This window comes from Solea solea, chromosome 5 (assembly GCF_958295425.1).
Source record: "Solea solea chromosome 5, fSolSol10.1, whole genome shotgun sequence".
NCBI lineage: Eukaryota > Metazoa > Chordata > Actinopteri > Pleuronectiformes > Soleidae > Solea > Solea solea.
In genome coordinates, this window is record NC_081138.1 from 26099496 (window position 1) to 26120066 (window position 20571).

Below are 20571 nucleotides of genomic sequence, written 5' to 3' on the forward strand. Positions count from 1 at the left end.
TTTTCTTCAGTGTCTTCTCGCAGCAAAAAAAAAACAAAAACACAAGCAGCGTTTGAAAGTTTGCCGACATAAAAACCAGAGTCTGTTGGTAAACGAGAGAAGGTCATTGTTGGTGGTGTTTTTTATTTTTTAATCCTCCTTTTCTTTTCTTCAGACAAACAGACAAAGCAGAAAGTCTTGTGTCTGCCACCAAAACTAATCCTGATTTACAGCAAATTAAACTTTTACAGCGTTCTGAACGAAAGAGACTGGGATGAACTGCAATATTACAGACTGTGTGTGTGTGTGTGTGTGTGTATGATGTGCTTGGAGGATAACTTAAGCAAAGCTCAGCTTGAAATCTGGCCACCGGCCTACACCTCCCTTGCTGTTTTTCTTGCCCCCTCTTTGTTTGCTCCACTCTCTTTTAAACTTCTCTTAAACTCCCCGTAACTTTCCCCGTCTATTGCCTCATCTCTCCTTCAGCAGTCACTCGCCCCCCGCCGCGTCTCAGCAGTAACAGGTGTTTGTTAAGGCAGGAGGCCCGTGGATCTAAATGTTCTCATCAGTCTGACAGTCGAGCCCAGCAGCTGAACTCAGCATCAGTCCACGGAACTGCTCCAGCGACCACAGCTCCTCCTGGTCATTTTCATCCCCCTGTCAACACTACACACATTCCTTTCTCTGCTTCACAAAGCCATCATCTCGTCATCTCATCATGTCGTCATGCGTTTGACGATAGAATTACTGCTGAGAATAAAAGAAAAAGCAAAAGCCGTTTTGGGTAATAATGAAGACAAAACATCCCTAAATTTAAAATGTCACGTTGTACCTGAATGAACTGTGAAGAGCACATTTAATTATTGCTCTACTAATTTGTTTACCGAGCGCATAATTAAGGAATTGATCAGAAAACAATGGAGTGATTCAGCACTAATATCCATTACATAAAGTGCTGTACAATTGTGACAGGCATGAACAGCTTACAGCTGGTGGGGAAAAAACAATAGGAGCTACATTTATAGCCATATTCAGGCATTGAGACAAAAAGCAGAGAAGTGGATTATGCTCTGGGGGGGAGGAGGGGTTTATGAAGCTTCTGTGGATATTGTCATTATTTTTTTCTTACTGCAAAATGAGTCAAATTGTATAGTCACTGCTATGACTCTACGCTGATTGCTGCCCACCTACAAAAGGACCGAACCACTGACGTTCAACTGATATGAATGAGAAAAATACTAACTAATTTGTCTTCCAATGAACAAGTGACAGAGTTGATCTGAACAGAGAGTTTTCACATCTTTTTATAACACTTAAATAAATGAGATAACATTTTCTCCACTGCCGATCCTATCTTCTTCTGAACATCTTCTTCACCCCAACCTGCACTGTCCACCCAGACGTGTTTTTAACCGAGGCACTTGGAGGTTTTTGTGCTTGTCACATCCTTTGTTAGTTACTAAGCAACCGAAACCAGGAAGCTCCGAATGGCAGTAAAGTTACTGCAGCCTCACTGAATTAATGAACCCGGTCAACTTTGTTTTCCATTATAATGGCAGAATAAAAGTCTTAGTACATCCTGTCCTTCAGAACCAGACACTTCTTTCTGTCAAGTATATGATGTGCTGCATATCTCAAGACATGTTGTCATTTATATAGTCTACTTTACTCTAAATTGGCATTATGTTGTAGTGAAAATGACCGAGACAATAAACACCTCAGGAAAATGTTTCTTGATGTTGAAATCAAGAGAGCGGTAGGGTCATTTCTTCTCTGCAGATTGACTTCTTTTCATAACCGATGCGAGTGGCCCCCTGGTGGCCATTGAAGGGGCTGCTTCACTTTCCAGACTCTACAGTAAAAAAAATCCCTGGCATCCTTAACAGAACATCTTCACACCATCAAGAAATGGATAAAGCACAAGTTTGGTAGAAAAAACATATCATCAAGTGCTTTTAGGAAGATGCATCATCTGAGTTTCCCCCGTGCTGTTCAACTCTTATCGCACTTTATAACTGCACCAAACTTTGTGATGTGCCTGTGACAAGTCCAAGCATCTTAGTGAATTATCAAGAATACAATAAGACACAGACAGACAGAGCTACCAACCGCAGAAAGACTTAGTTCTGCTAGCTTTAGCATCTTCCCTCTGTGTGTGTGTGTGTGTGTGTGTGTTTCTGGTCCTATCTCTCTTTGTATGTCTTTTTTCCCCACAGCAGCCCCCCCCCCCCCGTCTCTCTCTTTCACTCTTTACATCTCTTCTTCCTTCCTCTGCTATAGTCCTGGATTAGTTCCATTGCCTGGTTATCTAGTGTTGGCCTATTTTTCTCAGGAAAAACGTGGTTTTTTTTTTAACTCTGCAGTCACCCGGGGTGTAGTCTAAGCTTGTGTGTGCGTGTGTGTGTCTGTGTGTGTGGGGGGTGCTTACGTTATGATGAGACTTTAAAATGAGTCTATTAGATATTTCTCATTGCTTTGAATTGAAGTCAGTATCCAAAACTCTTTTGGGGTTCCGTGTTATTTGAACATGTTGTTTATTTATTTACTATTATTTCACTTCTTATTGCGTTACTGCAAAATGATCTCAACTACAATAGCAGCTGAATATTTAAAGAGGGGTTTGTGTGTGTAAATGTACCTCGTACACCGGCTACCAATAAAAGCAATAAGTTGAGTGCAGTAAACTCGCACAGACGTATTGTTGACCTGTCATGAAAAGAAAACAAGAAAACAAAATGCTTGGATGAAATATTGCACAAAAAGCTCCGCTTCCATCATGTTGAGGACAAATGGATGGGGTCATCGGACTTCACGGGTAACCAATTTTGAAAATCAATAATTCCCCTTTGGGCATTTCATTTTGCTTTCTTCCATTTCAGTTTGTAAGTTGTGCATTGTTTTCTTCATATTTGTGCATTTTAAACCATGATCGTTTTGGATTTTGATCCATGAATGTCCATAAAATCAAAGTACACATTATACTTGTCGAGAAAGAAAGCAAGAAAGAAACAAAGAAAGAAAACACAATTTCCACAGTGCCCTTTTCTCAAAAGTTCTGCAAGCACAAATATTCTGTGAAAATATTGGATGACTTATAAACATAATTAGCAAGTGGCGACATTTTTGTCTCAGACGAGAAGAGAAGGTGAGACATTTATAATAATTAAAGTTTCCTTGCAGCCATCATGGAGTCTCAAGGTACTTTTATTTTGTTCTCTATACTTTATGTTTTTCTAACCCTTTTATTACCTTTCTTTGTGACATAATCCGTCTGAAATTCACCATCGGACAATTACTCTAATTCCAGTCCACAATTAAAACACAGACACACAAACAAACACAAACCTTTACCTTATTTGCCTTATCAGTCGACAACAAAGACACAACATCTAACAGATAACCTTTCCCTGCCTAACCTCATTCCTCTGATGTGTATATGCAGAGAATTAGATTTTTTTTTATTATCATTATTATTATTGTTATTAGTGCTTTCCCTACAGACACAGAAAACCATTGTCTAACACTATTTTAGTTGCTGAAAAGGCTAATCCCACTGTGCACAATGTATAAAAACTAGGACTGTCAAAGTTAACGCATTAATGGTTGCGATTAATACAGCCGAGATTAACGTGGTGCGATCCTTTGCCGCGACTGTCAAATAAACAGATGCGCGACTTATTGTTGAGACCTGCGCAGAGGAATTCCTTGACATCGTCAACGAGTGGAAAGCAAGTGGCAAACTAACCACTCTCTGCACCGAGTGCGTAATACACTGGCAGCTGCCCAGAGACTTTGAGGCTTTATTTTAAGATGACCTGGTTGGCACTTTACAGGCCTGATGTCACAGTTCATTCAGCAGTTTCCCACTCACCTGACTCCACCCCACTCTACCTGCCAAGACACACCTCCTCATCAAGCCAACACTACTCACCTGTGATCACAGCTGCTCATCTCCTGCAATCAACAGTCAGCCTTCCCTATGAACTCCAGCTCCTCACGCACTCCTTTGCCAGATTGCTCTTAGCCCTCATGCGAGACTCGCCAGTGTTTATTTCCGGACTGACTTTCGATTGCCGACCCTGCCTGAACCCTGAACCCTGAACCCTGGATCTTTCCTCAGCCTTCTGTCCCTGACCATGTTTCTGCCTCAGTGTCTCTGGTTTCTGTCTGCCTGTTCCCCGAACTGGGAGCTTTTTGTTTGGTTCAACTCTCCGCATCTACCTACCTGCCTGCCTGCTGTTCCCCCTCAAAGAAATTGCGTGCATCTCTGCCGTTCTGTCAGCGAGTGCCTTCACAAACCTGCTGATTCCCTGTCTCCTGTCTGTTTGCCATTTAATTTAATATATAAAGACTATTACTAACTGTCCTGTGTTCTTTGAAATCACATAGTTATATGTGTAGTTCTGTGTTTAAAAAGTAACTTAGAACTCAACAATGGTGTCTGAAATACACACCGTCTGATTACTCTTTAATTTAGTCATTAGAAGAAAGATTAGTTATTTTTTTTCTATTGACAGTCCTAATAAAAACTTGTGAGAACTGGAGAAGTAATCTTTCTTTTCAGACGAGTACAAAGTTGGATTCAGAAGGGACTGTTTGAAGAGGGACGTTCCAGGAAATATGGGTTTGGAATAAGGCGACTTCCCCGATGTTAGAGGGGTGTCTTCGTACTGTAAATGACTAGTGTTGGCTACTGCAACATTCCACATATTCATGTTGTGACAAACATGAGAGCACTAGAACCCTGAAATCATTTCAACTTTATGCATTTCAATGGTGTTTTCTGTTATTTTCTTAAGTATACGTGAGGTAAATAAAATAACACAATGGTAAATATTACAGTGGAATAGAATATGTATGTAATATATCATAATTAATTTTCTTGAGCAAAAACATCTGATGCTACACACGCCATTTGAGACAAAGTAAATCCCAACCAAAACCTTTGATGCGTCCACCACTACGGCTATATTTACACTCCTACACAGATAACCACAGGGGCAAACTGCTAAAAGAGTCCATCTATATCCCTATAATCAAATAATCCCATCACATTTGTGAATTCTGTTAGGACAGATTGCCCTCAGGCTAAGTGCAGTGATATAGTTCTAAGTAAGAGGGACAGAGGAGGATTTTCTGGAGATAAGCTGGAAGGCACAAAGATCAGTGGCAAGATCAAACTAAACAAATACCCGTAACTGAAGAACCTGGTTCTTGAGATGTGGCAAGTGCAGGTGGGGTGAAGCAGATGTTCAGAAGAAGATGGGCTCAGTTTGTCAATTTTTTCCCATGTCTTATTTAGCCATACACTCCTATCATACCCAAAACTATATTTTAAGCATGAGAAAACAATGTGAAAACTCTCACGTGGCTAAACATGACAAAATCAACTGTCACTTGCTCATTGGAAGACAAATTAGTTTTGACATAATCAACACATACAATTTGGGAATACAGTAAGCAGTTTCGACACTGAATATTGGACATCAATCCTTATACTTTGGGAGGTAACTCATATATGGCATATCATATTTAGTTGTTAGTCACAAGCGGTTGAAGGGAGCAGTTTAAAATCAGCAGCAAAATGTTGTTTATGGCAAGAAAAAGCAGCAAACATTCATCTTTTACTACTACTGTATCCTCCACATGAGGATCTTGGGGGAGCGCTGGTGACAGGTCGCCAGTCCATCACAGGGCCACATAGAGAGACCATTAACCATTAAGAATGTGTATGTGTATTCACCTAAACCCGTTTCAATTTTTATATGCTGTTACAATCTGTTATTTTTCTGTGTGTCCCCACTGGCAGCCATGTTTTCAGTAAATGTGAGCATGTCTGTCTTATGTTGGTTCTCAGTGTAGAGGGCCAGCACAGAGCACACACAGCTCGCTCATCCGTGCTTACTACGGTTCAGTACCCCTTGCAAACACACTTAGAAAAAATCTGAACTACCCCTTTAAGTCATTTCACTTGTAGCAGAAGAAGTTAAGAGGGTGGACCAACACCCAGCTCCAGCCGTGGCCTCAACCCTGATGACTGAAAATCTAAAACCTATGAGACACACCATGTTTAGTGCATTTATTTAAAGACACAGTAGAGCCCTCGCCTCTCCTCCTCTCCCCTCAGCAGATGTATTTTAGCAGACCATGTTCCCTGGCAATTGTGATGGAAATTAGCTCATCAACTCTTGAGTGGCAATTAATTTTTATTTCTAAACTTCTTGAGTCCTTTAAACATGTATCCGTCATAAATCATTCCTCTAAAAGACAACATGCAAAGCAGTTCCTCTTTTCACGGCATGCCGTTTATCAGTGTTGGAATTGTGGAGTATGCCATTCAGTTATTTTTGTAATATCACCACATGTCAGATATTCTGCCTTTATTTTGAATGTTTCTCGGCGTTGTTTGTTCATGACACAGTAATGATGGCTGTAACAGGCTGATGATGGTGATGGCCGAGCCACTAGCTCTACAGTTACCCCAATTTTTATTCCTATAAGAATAAGTTGCCAGCTGAAGATGGGAAGTGAGGTGTGACAACGATCACGCTTGGTTTGCGCCTGGATGACGCACATGCTCAGACAGTGACATGAAACATATTCCCTAAGACAGTGAAAGTGATGAATGGCAGATTCAACCGCTCCGTCTTGAGACCGTGCGCGGAAGAGGAACCGATAAGATCCCAAAGTGCTTTACACCAGCAAAAACGACATCAGAGACACACATTACACTTGTTTTCCGCCGCAATAAAGTTTACACTTCAAGGACACGTGAAAGTGACACACAGAAGAGCATTAAAGTACAACTCAGAAATGATTAAGTCCATATTTTGAGCATCAGTCACTCATCCCTGCAGACTTGAGTGATGGCTGAGGAAACTTTTACTTTCCAGAGCAGCTTCCGAGGCTTTACAACACTTTTAAAACAGTATCTTCAGCAGTTTTTCTCTTTACTGCTGCTGTATGTGTGTACGTGTGGTATGTTACACACAGGAAAGCTTTCATTTTAATACTGTATATCTCTCTCTTTTTCTTTGGGAAAAACTGTCTGTAATGGATTGGGGGGTCTTTGACAAAATCAGGTCTGCAAAGCCACTTCTGTACCTCCCCCGACAGCTGACAGTGATTTCTACATGAGAGAAGGTTTTCAGCCTCAGAAATAAATATTTTCCCACTGTTGACATCAGTCATCAGAGCGAGTGGGATGAAGGAGAGTTACCTCTGATGACGCACAGCTGGGGCCGATATGAAGAGGCCACAGATGCCAGATCAGCCTTTCTACTATATATGAGATCGCACCACTCCCCCCCACACACGCCGGGTCAGAGGCCAGTTGGAGGGGTAGCTGTGAGAGGAAGATATGTCCTGCCTCTTCAGAGCTGCTCTTTGTGAACAAAGAAATGGCTCCTTGTGGCTTCGTCTGACTGTCCACCATGTGGGCAGTCTGATGGGTTCATATCAGCACGTTGAACACTATTCAACCAGACGAGAGGGTTCTAGGTCAGCCAGCTGACCACAGCCTCATGGACGCCCAGACAAACAGCAGGATAATTGAAATGAACTTTTGTGGGGGAAAAGCTTTTTCAGTATTATTATTATTATTATCATTATGAATGAGCTTTATGTAATAAGTGAAGATGACCCTGTCCTGACTGATCCGATTACAGGTAGATTGCTCTTTTTAGAGGTCTGATATTCTCCTCAGATCTGATCTGAAACCCACATTATGGGGTGGTTTGAGGACATGTGTCCTCATTCCTGAGCTGCATGAATGCAGCCTGTCCTCAGGACACATAAGACACCGCGTCCTTAGCTGACATCATTTGTTTATTTTAGCCATAAATGAATCTATTTGTAGCCATCACAATATCAACATCAAATGATGCCTTAATTCATGTTACAACAAATTAGAACGTATGCATTATTTCACATGAAAAGGAGAAGTAATAGATTGTGGATTTAAGTCTGTACCTGTTCTCTCATGCAGACGCCTCCTGTACGTACAGTCAGACTCCATATTAACATCATTTTATTCTTGCTAACAGACAGCACATCATTGTGTATTTGAATACAGGGCTGCGAAGCCAAATCCGATCTCATGTGGCGACAGTAAAAGCATCCAGAGCGCATTTTAATACCAGCTGTGAACAGTCAAGACTATCCACATGTGATCCAATCACTGAGGACAGATGTTAATACCAGGTCTGAATGGGGCCAAAGGGAGGGTGGCTGTGATTCAATAGCTCGTGGTGCTCAGTTGAACCTGGGGGGATGTTTTAAGAGCAGGGTTCAAGCTTTACAAGCAGTGACAAACACCAGGAAATCCCCAAGGGCACCGAAGAAGGCCAGCCAGGGATCTCAGTTCAGCAATATGCAGCCTGTCCCCTGTAATGTCCACACCACTCCGAGTTGTGCTTACACCAACAGAGGAGGTTGAGCCGAGTAGAGAATGAGGCTGCACCTCTCAGCGAGTCATTTGACCTCAGCGACATTGGGAACGGGCTCACCCACAAGAGCCGACCGCATATACAACCCAGAAGCTCAGTGCGACGCTAATACACCACCTTATAGTGATCCATTACATATGAGGGATTGCAAGGGACAGTGTATTTGAAAAGCCCCCGGTATGTTTGGGCCACGGTGGGATAATGTGAGTGCCAAATAATTCCAGCGCGAATTAACACCAGTGACAGAGCCAGTGAGCGCGGGAACACAGGCAGGAACATCTCTGCCTGTGAGCTCAGCATCACGGTTCATGGAAGTAAAAATCCTATCCATTTAAGGATTTTAGTTTTTCACATTTCAGAGTAGTTTCTCTTCAAGTCTTCATCTTTGGAGAGACTATTTGGAAATGTACAAAGTAAAGGACGTAATGAATGTGTGTTTTAATGTTTTGTCCTTGAAAACAGACGAGATAGTCCTCATCACAGTTCAGTGAGGCCACACAATAACACGACGTTATTTCAAACTAAAATATTATTTTCGTGTGGCTCTAAAGCCCAAGCTGCAGGTAAAATAATGCCAGTGAGATTGCAAACTTCAATGGCACTTCTGTCTGCGCTGTGTGTACGGCTTTGATATAAAAAAAATAATACCTGCTTTCATTTGGTCAGGTTGGTTATTTTGCTCTCAGGGTTGAACAAGTTCTGAAAGAAAAATGTAACTTGACACCAGCTCGTCGAAAACATTTCGGCAACACTGAATTTTCCAGAAGAATTTGAACTTTTACATGAAACGGAGAAGTAATCAATTCTGGACTTAAGTCCGTGCCTATATTTGGAAATATTTCCATTCACTCTAGCAACTAAAAACATGATCACAATAGGGATACAGACAGGAAGCCTCCTTTGAAACCCATTGATATACATATCATAAATAACAAGTCTGTTCCCCTTGAACACCAACACACAATGCAGCTGCATTATGCTTCCATACTCTCATCCTTTCAATGCACTACTTGGTGCCATCCCAGCTTATACCTCCTACATACAAGCACAGACCTATGAATAAGCTCAGTTTACATTTGGCAGCTCTGTAGATGTTGTTCTCTCTGCCTTTTCAGCAACAACATTTCAGTCCAACAACCCACCAAGTAGGGGATGCCGCCAGTTTGTCACTGACATCTATTTTATTCCACAAATAATTGAACCGAGCCAGTAGCTAGTGCCGTCTAACCTAGTGAGGTTGGTTACAGCAATGCTGATGATCAGCTTTAATGATAAAAAGAATAAAAAGAAATAAAAAAAACTATCCTTGCTACATTTTAAATTCTAGATGCTTTTAATAAACTACACTGCGTCCTTTTTATTGCAACATCTGCATTATTGCTGAAGGCATCCACCACCTCACATCCATCACATGGTTACCTTAATTCAATTTCATATAGTGACTATTAATCTCTCCTGTTTCCACAAAGTATGGGACTATCAAATATGCATGTTGTCATGCTGGTAACGTTCTTTCCCCCCCCCCCCCCCTCAGCTGAATCCTCTGTAAAATGACAGCCAGGTTACATGAAACATTGGTAAAAGTGCAAATACTGTGATTTCTGAATTATTCAAGATGTTTTCCCACCCACACTGATCATACTTATAGCATATACAATTAATTTTGGCTGATCTGTAGTCGCTGTAAAAGCATTGACCTCAGGTAGTTATTTCAGTGCACCTGAACTATGAACTTGATAAAAAAAAAGGTATATACTGTATAATCAGTCAAAGCATCTCCTTAAAGCTATATTTTTTTCCATCTACCTTGCACAAAAATCCCCTTTTTTCCCCTCAAACATTCATCCAATCAGGCAGAAAATCTAATCAAGTTAAAGCTGACACTGTTATGAATAGATTAAGTAGTCAAAGCCCAGATGTCAGCGTGCTGTTGTTCAAACGCCAATGCTTTGTTTGGAGGAAAGACAAAAGTAGAGCTGTGAAAGTGTCAAAGTCAGAGACTTCAGAGGGGAGAGACAGAGCAGAGCAGGGCAGGAAAAGAAGGGGGGAAAGGATGGAGATGTACATTTTAAAGGATAATATCTAACCTCATTTTCAAGTTGCCAGGCGATGGTTGTCCATCGTAAACTGATACAATATCAAAGTCTTCCTCCAGCGCCAGCGTGACGAAGGTTAGCTGGATCCGGTTCCTCTCCCCCGTTATTATCAGCCACGTACAGTTGGCGTAGTTGGGGTAGCCGTGGGGGAAACCAGGCGACTCTATCGTGCCATTCAGGCCTTGGACAACGCCACCGCAAGATTCAGCTGGAAGAGAGAGATGGAACAAAAGCATTAGAATATAACAAACTAACATTATACAACAGATATCAAAGATTTTAAGCGTAATATTTGTCAAAGTGAAAGTTTTTTTAAAGGGAAGAAAAGCCCTTTAAAAACCTTAAAAAGAATGAAAGGAAATGTACATTGGAAATAGAACACTGAGCGGAGATTAGATAAGTGTTATGCACCAAGCCAAGTGAGTAACAATCCCCCTGTTCTTGCAGCAACATAATGCAGCACATGGTTCACAGCCTCCCCCGACACTACAGCATGTGTCATGAGAAGCTCTTAATGCAAAGTGCCTAGTGTACATAGTGTATGCATTTAGATTTCATGGCTGGAAACCTTTAATCAGCCTGCATTAGGGCTGTGATCCACTGATTTCAGGCCAAAAATAATCTTCTGTGACGCTCATGTGCATCTAAGCATGTACGGAATATCATGCAGTGTTTTTTTAACAGCATGTACTGAGTGATAGCATTGCTCACTCATTAAAATAGCATGACATTAAACACACAAACACGGCCAAGACAACACAGACAAGACCTGGTACAACCTGAACCTCCTGAACCTCACATCACATGGAATAAGCAAACACGTGGCTAATTATTCTTTACAGGCACTCACAGATGCACCTGATAAAAATCAGTGGGGATTATTTATCATTATTATTATTAGTATTAGTATTATTGTTATTCTTCTTATTATTATTATTATTACTATTATTATTATTAATACACTTCTGAGTATTTTCACATTGCACAATGTAAGACAGACAAAAAGTATTAAGAAACCTCGTAGTAAGACTTAAACGTTTTAGGAAAACCAGTGAGAGATGCAATGGGAAAGTGCCTGAGAGGGCTTTTCAAACACATTTTATGCGTAATATGAAAACAGTCGTTTTTGTCGAAATGTTAAGATTACAATATGAAAATGCCTCCGACGCTGCCAAGAAATGAGAGCTCAGGTAACCACATGTCTGCAAATCTTTGTCTTGAAAGTACATTAGTTTTACTGTGATATAAGTGCAATTTCATTTCTTCACCGCGCCAAAACAGCAGTTATGTTGGACTGTGAAGAAGTTATTTCTGCGAGCGTTCCATTAGCTAAAATGTCGGCAATTTGGTGAGATTACACATTGGAGAGTCCCTCAGGTGAAATGCTGATATGATAATGTGATATGTGCTCTGTGAGACTTACTGTGAAGTGTACAGGTTTGTTCTTTGTTTTTTGTTTTTCTTAAACTGTTAACAGTGTTTAAAGATAATTTGTGGATTCATTTCAGAGATAAATGTACTTTTAAAGTTGTACACTGTTATTGTACTGCACTGTTGAATATGACATTCAATTTGTAAACTGTGGCTGCATTTATACAGCTTTTCAAAGGAAGCTATTGTTGTTCAATCCTACATTTGAGTAATTATTGTCAAAATAATCCAGTAAATGATCATTTTGTTCCATACAGAAGTAGCATACAGTCATTATCTATCTACCTACACGCACTCCTCTCAGAACTTGATCTGGGCATCTCTAAATTTGTTGTTCCGCATTCACACACAGAGAGAGAGAGAACCGATGTGTGACCAAGTCAAACACCAGGAGAAAAAAATAAAACACAATTAGGTTTTAAGAATCCTCCACTATGGTTTACTGAGTCTCTGAGTTTCCACTTTCCCCTCCTCTCCTCCTCCCTCATTAACAAACTCACTCAACACAAACTCCCCTCTCTCTCTCCCCCATCTTTTCATCTCCTGGTACTCTCTTCTCCAAAAACACTTTATATAGTTTACCCCTACTAGAAAATATGAGGCGCATACTGTGTAGCACAGCGTGCTTGTGTGTGCATGCGTGCGTGGAAAACATGAAAGCCGGCAGTAATTGTTTCTCAGATAGCGATGGCTCTTGATTTATTAACCTTACATCACAGAGAACAAACTCTCTCTTACACATGTACAGAAATGTGCTGTACACTCCAAAGACAACTATCTTCTGGGTCACAATCGAGTCAACCAACTGCCAACAACCTGTGTGTGTGTGTGTGAGTGTGTGTGTGCGTGCGTGTGTGTGTGTCTTTTGGTCTTTTCCCATCAGAATGAGACAAGAACTTTCTCATTGTGCAGATACCAGATGTTCTTGTTTGCCGGATGTAATACAAAACAAACAAACATAGGCAAAATACCTATACACAGGCCCAAATGGACAAGCTGGCAACAACTGATGCTCACACAAACACACACATACACACTCTCACTCACACACTCACACAAACTTCAAACCATCTGGAGTGTCCAGATTAATTTCAGATTGTTCTCCACTGTCTTTCCAACCCAATTCACCTCTCCCCCTCAGCTGTCTTTGTGTATGTCTTTCATTCTCTCTCCACTTGTCTCTTTCCTTCGGTCCGTGGTCTCTTCTGTTGCCAGATTCCCCCTCTGCCCACTTTGGAGCAGATGGGGGGTAAGTAGAAAAGAGGAGATATTTGCATCATACTGAATTCTACATTACAGCAGCATACTTGGGGCATTTCAGTAAAAAAGTACTTTGCAAAGTGTCTTTGTTGATGTTGCATTAAGTTCTAAGCTGTCTTGTTTTTCATGCTTTGATTCCCGGGATTGTCCTTTAACCAATAACCATATGGTCTGTCCTTCCAACAGATGTCCACGTAAGCAAAAAAAAAAAAGATCACCACTAATGTCTTATTCATTGTAGGGGGAAGAAAAAAATGAATCTAACTAGAAAAGCCCCGCTAACAGCTTTGTGAGGCTGCATTACTGTTGGCTAATTAGCACTAAATACAAAGTAGAACTGAGTATGATGGGACTGTCTTTAGTTTTACAGGATTTATTCATGGAAGTCCATGCAAAAAGATCCCTGTGGATATGCCACAGCTAACCAACTGAGAGCATCCCTTATGGTATGACCGTTTTTTCTTCAAATGACCCCAGATACAAGAAAATGACACAGTAACAGTAATAGTCCAATCAGGAAACTATTTCCTTCTTCAGACACCTTGTCCTTCAAGGATTTACATCCATCCATTATCTAGCCCAGTTATTGTATGAGGGTCATTGGGTTTAGAGGGTGGCTAGAGCCAATCCCAGCTGTCATCGAGGCAGAAGGCATGGTTCACCCTGGACATATCATAAGTCTATTACCGTGTCTAAAATATAGAGACAAACAACCATTCACATCTAACATTGAGATTCCACAGCTTTCTTTAAACTCCACATTAGTGTTGAACTTAAATGGTAAATGGTCTGTCCTTATATAATGCTTTTCTAAGTCTTGAGGACATACATTAGCTTCAACTTGTGTTTTAGATTACCATCTTTCCCAGGCCACAGATACAGAACTTTAAAATGGAGAAGATCTCTCTTAAGCACTTCATAATCTCTAGCACAGACATTTGTTAACAACCCCTTTCTGTGTCAAAAATCAAAGCTATTTAAAGGTCATTTATCTTAAGAAAACTTAAGTGAAAGTGAATGTTATATAAATGTGTAACTATGCCAAACAGGAGCTGCAGACACATATAGATAAACATGTTGTCACATGCACGTGTTCTGTGCACTCACGGTTATATATCTACTAAACTGTTAACACACACACACTGAAAGACTTTCAACACAGGATCAAATCCTACAGGTGAGTTTGTTTGATTTATATCCCAGAGGCTTTAAGGTTTCCCCTGCTTTATGTTTTATCTTCACTTAAAAAAATATGAACAGTTGCTTGAGGATTTTCCCAGATATGAGCAATATTCCCACAAGTGGCGCGCTGCGTGTTGGCAGACGAACCAAAACAACTCGATTCTCAACTTCTCACATAAAAATTAAGATGTTAGGTAACTCTGCTGCAGAAAGAAAAAAAAGAAAAAAAGAATTATTTCTTAATCATTTCTGCCCAACAACCCAAACAAGTGCTGCATTGGATCGGGTCAGTGCGCAGATCTACATAACAGTCAGACAGATTGTTAAATTTTAGGTGCTGAGAAGCAGCGGCGTGGTGAAGCATCCTCGTCCAGCGTGACCACAAGGTCCCTGGCTCATAAATCAAATGCTGGCCTTCTCTTCTCACGGCGCGCTGGCCCACAAATCAAATGCATCTTTCTGAGTTACGCCGTGTAGAACTATTGACTGAAGTGATTCAATACCGTCTACGAACAAGTGGAGAGGAGTCATGCTCTAGTTTTTTTCTTTGTCTTCTGTATTCTTGTTTTCTTTCCCTCTTTACCTTTTCTCTACCTCCTCTCGGGGAACCCCACCATCACCACCACCCCCTTCTTTTTCATTATCTCTGTGTCAGAGTCATCTTGTCTCTTCTACATTTTGTTTGTTTCTCTACGACTCTCCACCTCTCTGCATCTCCCCTCCCCTCTGTCTCTCTGTCTCTCTCTCTCCTCACCCTCAGGTTCATCCTCTCTCTTCGGTGCACCAGTATTATTATCACCAGCCTTCTTCTGTTCATCTCCCTGTGCATCTTTTCCTGCAGCTTAATTCTTTTCTATGTTTCCCCAGCTCTATGCCATCACCTCTATTTCCCCTTTCTGTCTCTACCCTGCTCTCGATTCCATTCATCCTTTCCACCCTCTCCGTCCACCTTTGACTACAATTACCTCTGTATAAGTTTTATTGAGATTGTGCCCCCCGAACACACACACACACACACACACACACACACACACACACACGTGTATGTCATATTGTCTCTGCACTTGTGTCATTAAATCCATCTCTCCGTGTTTCCTCCCTTATCCTGCTGGAGTGTTCGCTTGTTTTTTATTCCACCCACTCGCCTCCTATATTTATCACACAAAGAACAAATACTGCCTCCACTCTCTGTCTGTCTTTCTTCCTCCATCGCCATTTCTCACGCTCCGTCAGCCCACTGTCAAACAGCTTAAGCAAATGGGACTGCAGTTACACTAAAGTGTTTAGGCCATTTAGCGGGTGTTTAGTTGTGATGAGGCAGGTCTTTGGGAAATAATACAGAAGGCCACCTATGCAGATAACGATAGTGAAAGGAGTTTTGAACAAAAGTCTCAGTTTTTGCATCAATCCAACTCCAAAGAGTTCGTAAAAAAATAGCTAAAAACACAACTATTAACTTAGAAGTTTCACCAAATTTCACCACCATGTAATGGGCAGTACCAACTTTCAAACTAAGAAATAATTGGAAAAAACTGTGAAATAATAATATCCAGCACACAAAAGAGCCCGTTTGTCACAACACAAAATTGGTGATTGTGACGAGATGCACATGAAAATGACTCACAATCAATGCGACGGGGATCAGCTAAACGAACACAAAGGACAGGGCATGAACAAGTCACCATGACAACCACACGGAATTGAGGAGAGACATGTATCATATCCCCAGTGACCCACACACACACACAGTGAGAATCAAGGCTATGTCTAAAGTAAATCCCAAACGGTGTCAGCAGGGAACAGGGGTTGCTGTCTGACAGCAGAGATAGATGGGATGGATGGTGCGTTTGTGGGGGTGTGTGTGTAAGTGAGCAAGAAAGAAACCTTTAAAGATAGATGCAGACCATAATAAGGACAAAGTGAGAGACAGGGAGGCGCACATGAGAGAACTGCACACGCTCACTCGTGTCGTCACATATAGTTACAATAGTAAATACGTGCTCTTTACTTTCCATCATTCCCACTTTGAAAAGCAAACAGATTGACTTTCCAAGGACAAACAACAATCTGCCTTTGTAATCAATCATCCTTCAACCTATCAGGGAAGGGAGATCATTCAAGAGATTTGAATAGAAATGAAGCGATAAATCCAAATACTATAATATAAATATAGGAAAAAAACAATGGATTGATAGTAGATCCATTTGCCTTACTGCTGCATTCCGAATTATAAATCTTTGAACACGTTTCACATCATGGTTGATGTATTCTTGTTTTAGAACAGATAGTGCTGTCTCCGCTGACATGGTTGCTCATGGGCACCGATTGAAATTCTGTCATTCCGTTATTTGTATTTGCTTCAGCAGCCTCAGTAGAGCGGCCCATGCTTGTTTGTTTGGGGGTTTGGGAATGGCCGTCAGTCTACTGATGCCAAAGCACTTAGAGCACATTTATAGAGCGATGGCAAACGCAGTGCATAACACTGCCCCAACAGCTCATTACGAAATGTGCCGCCACAGTCAATAAACTCTTGCAGATTAGCCATTTTAGGATCAAATGTTGGCAATGACACTCGTCTAAGACAGCAAGGTGAGTTAGACATGTGGGGCTTATTAACTTACATGAGCTCTCTCTCTGCATGACTGTTTTTGGACATGATACAACAGACAATATGGCTGTTTTTATAACCCTCCAGTGATGGAAGCACCAGTTTTACCAAGCCTCAGAGAGCATATTGTGACCGAGTTCACCATAAACAGCAGCTATTTTTGACTAATGGTGTGTGTTTAAACACAATGTGAAGCAAATTTTATCGAGTTTGAGGTTGTGTTTAATTGCTTGATAAACACTCGTAAAAACAAACTTGAATATTTGCCTGTTCTCTTGCAGGTGATGCAGGTGGGGCCATTTCATTAGCATAGTTTGCATCACTTTGCTTAGCTTTTGGTGTGAATGTACCATAAGAATTAAAACTTTATTGATTCAAGTCTCATTTTTGTTATTATCCATTATACTTCATTGCAGAAGATCAAACACATTGACAACATCACCTTTACCAGAAAACAAGCAGAACTGGAACACCACTATAGATTCAATGTTTCTGGGTTTTTTTTTGCCACAAACGTGGGGGGGAAACAGAATTGCCAAACACCTTTTGCAGCTATTGAACTGGTCTCTCCACCAACTTCTGAAAGAAATATCTTTCACAAGCTCCACCCACCTCATTTGCCATCAATAACGAGTCTATTTGCCATTTAATGCCAGGAAGGTACAATGATTTTTTTAAAGTCTTACACTGGCAAAAAAAAAGCTGTCTGCTCCAGCCAGAAACAACATAATAAGAGCCCTGTTAGTGAACCTAAGTGTTACTGGCCTCAAAACAAAAACACTACATTTTTATAGAATCGAGAGGCACTGCAGAGTCAGGTGGTAATAGTCCGCATAGCACTGCAAGTGTCCACTGTCACATCGCAAACAGTCATTACGTCTCAGATCTGTGTTGAGCAGCAGTCGCAGCAGTGGAGGTCACTGCCAGTGGTGACTGTCACCAAAGTAAAATTCGGTGTTTTCCTTTGAGATTTTCCTGAAGTGAAAACTGTCAAAGTCTCCAGGTCTGAGTTTTCCTCGACACAGTGTAGCTGTGCTCCTGAGTCAGTGAAGAGGAAACACACAGATATACACTGGGCCATCTCGCTAAAAAAGATGTGACAATGGAAATCACTAAAAAAGAAAAAAAAAAAGGATATTTTTTCACATTCAAGAAAAGTCCACCTCTAAATGCGACACGGAGAGGACACAGTCAGCAGAAACACAGACGCACGCGAAAACCATTGCGCACACGTAGACATTCTATGGTTGGCAATAGGTGGAAATATCCAATCTATGAACTCAGCAATCTGCTGAACATGTGTCAACAAAGCAAAACGGCTGTTGAGCACAAGCAATGGTAAGCAACCTTCAAACTGTCCGTGCGTGTGTTGTGCGAGTGCGTGGCCTTGGCTGTCGATTGTGTGCATCTAAAAGGCGGTAAACCGTGTTTATTATGCTGAAATGTTCTAATTCAATCTTTTTACGAACAGTCAGGACTGGGTCACCCCGTCATTGCCAACTACACACATTTCCACAGAACATAAATACCACACATTTTTCTTTGAATAATTTCTTTTCATTGACTAATTCCAGGCTGTTTCTCTCTCTCTCGCTCTCTCACGCACACACACACACACAAATACACATAGCCCAGCTCTTTTCAGCTTCTTTTCTTTTAAATTTCTCCCTGACAGTGGAAATCAATTTTTGTTTCATCTGATAATAATGCTGTTTTTACAGCGAATGAAACATAAATTAAAGCAGTCTTGAAGCCCAGCTGCTATGAGTTAACAGCAGTCACTTCATTTCCCCCCCGAATAAAAACATCACTAATTTGCCACCGTTTTATCTCTGTAAACCATCAAAGCTTCATTCCACCAACAGCTTAATAGTTTTTCTGTGGGTCGTCAATGTGTAAAGGTGAGGTTTCATAAATGCATGTTTCACTTGCTTGTCAATTATCTGACAACAACAGAAGTATAAAAGAAGTCTCTGATGCATCAAACATCGGCGTGATAGCATTTTAGTTTTTCATCATAGAAGACTGCACATCATTTTAAATTAGGGTTGGCATTTGATTTAGCTAAGGTTACTACATGCCATGCGTATTCGGAGGAAATTGCTAAAGTTTAAAACATAAGCTATGAGTACACCTTCATTGACACAACTAAATAAGCAATAACTATTTTCGTGAGTTAGTTTAGTAACTACTTTAGCAGAGGAATGGAGAACTGTGCAGAACAAAGTCGTTGAAACCGGGTTCATGAAAGAAGTGAAGATCAGCGCGCAGCAGTAGCTATAGGTTCATGCCACAGCTGTGATTTTTGCTTTGAGAGGGTTGGAGTAGGATAGAGAGGTCAGAAGTGTGTTTTTGTGGATCTAGAGAAAGCTTATGATCTGTGCCAAGAGAGGAACTGTGATATTGTTTGAGGACATTTGGAGTGGCAGAGAAGTATGTGAGGGTGGTGCAGGACATGCATCATGACAGTGAGACAGCGGTGAGGTTGTGCTGCTGGAGTGACAGATGGGTTCAGGGTGAAGGTGGGATGGCATCAGGGATCAGCTCTGAGCCCCCTTCTTGTTTGCAACGGTGATGGACAGGTTGACAGATGAGGTCAGGCACGAGCCTCCCTGGACGATGTTGTTTGCAGATGATTTTGTGATATGTAGTGAGCGTAAGAGACAAGTGGAAGAGAGCCCGGAGAGGTGGAGGTCTGCACCGGAGAGAAGAAGAATGACGGTTAGTAGGAGCAAGGAGTAGAGGTAGAGAAAATGGACGAGGTTTAAAGGTGGAGAGGAGTGTCAGGGGTGATGTGTGGCAGCAGGACAGCAGTAAGAGTGAAAGGGAAGTGAGGCCTGCTATGATGTGTGGCTTGGAGACAGTGGCGCTGTCTAAAGAACAGGTGTCAGATGCTGAGATGTTTTTTTTTTGGGAGTGACCAGGATGGACAGGATTAGAGCTGAGCGTAATCGAGGAACAGCTCAGGTGAAACGGTGTGGAGATAAAGTAAGAAAGGCAAGGTTGAGATGGTTTGGTCACTCGCAGGAGTGGGCAGGAAGAGAAGTGGAAGACCACAGAGAAGGTTCATTACACAGCTGGTGTAACAGAAGAGGGCACATGGGATAGAGCAAAATGGAGGCAGTTGCTGTAACGGCCCCAAAAGGGAGAAGCCGAAAGGAGCAGTTTAGTTACTTCATTTTATCCCTAAACATATGTTGCTTACATGATCACTCACCTATGGTGATACAGATATGAAATGTGTTAATGAATTAATGTTAGATAGATTTAAACCTTACATAAACCATAACATTTATTAAATTGTAATTCTAAATCATTTGGTAAATTCAGTTTGAAGAGTTCACCCAGTTTATTCAACAATTATCAGGACATTAGAAAGCAGAAGTAAGCCGTGGTTATTTCTTTTGACTTTAAAAAAAAAGAAAAAAGAAAAATCTGTAACATTTTGTTTGATCAACAACAGTAATGACCCATGACATCCTTTAATTGTGGTGTGTGCTCTCTCTCACACACACACACACACACGAGGGCCATAAAATATTAAACACTTTACTACCCTTTCTCCTGA

General features: G+C 41.1%; 1 protein-coding gene across 1 annotated transcript in view; it reads right to left on the reverse strand.

Annotated features, from left to right (window-relative positions):
- LOC131459883 (CUB and sushi domain-containing protein 1-like) overlaps nucleotides 1–10758 on the reverse strand; it is a 284673-nt gene extending 273915 nt beyond the window's left edge. The window contains exon 1 of the mRNA XM_058630020.1: nucleotides 10514–10758. Within this exon, the coding sequence (XP_058486003.1) occupies nucleotides 10514–10758 (245 nt within the window). The remainder of the gene's footprint in view (nucleotides 1–10513) is intronic.
- Nucleotides 10759–20571: the final 9813 nt, after the last annotated feature.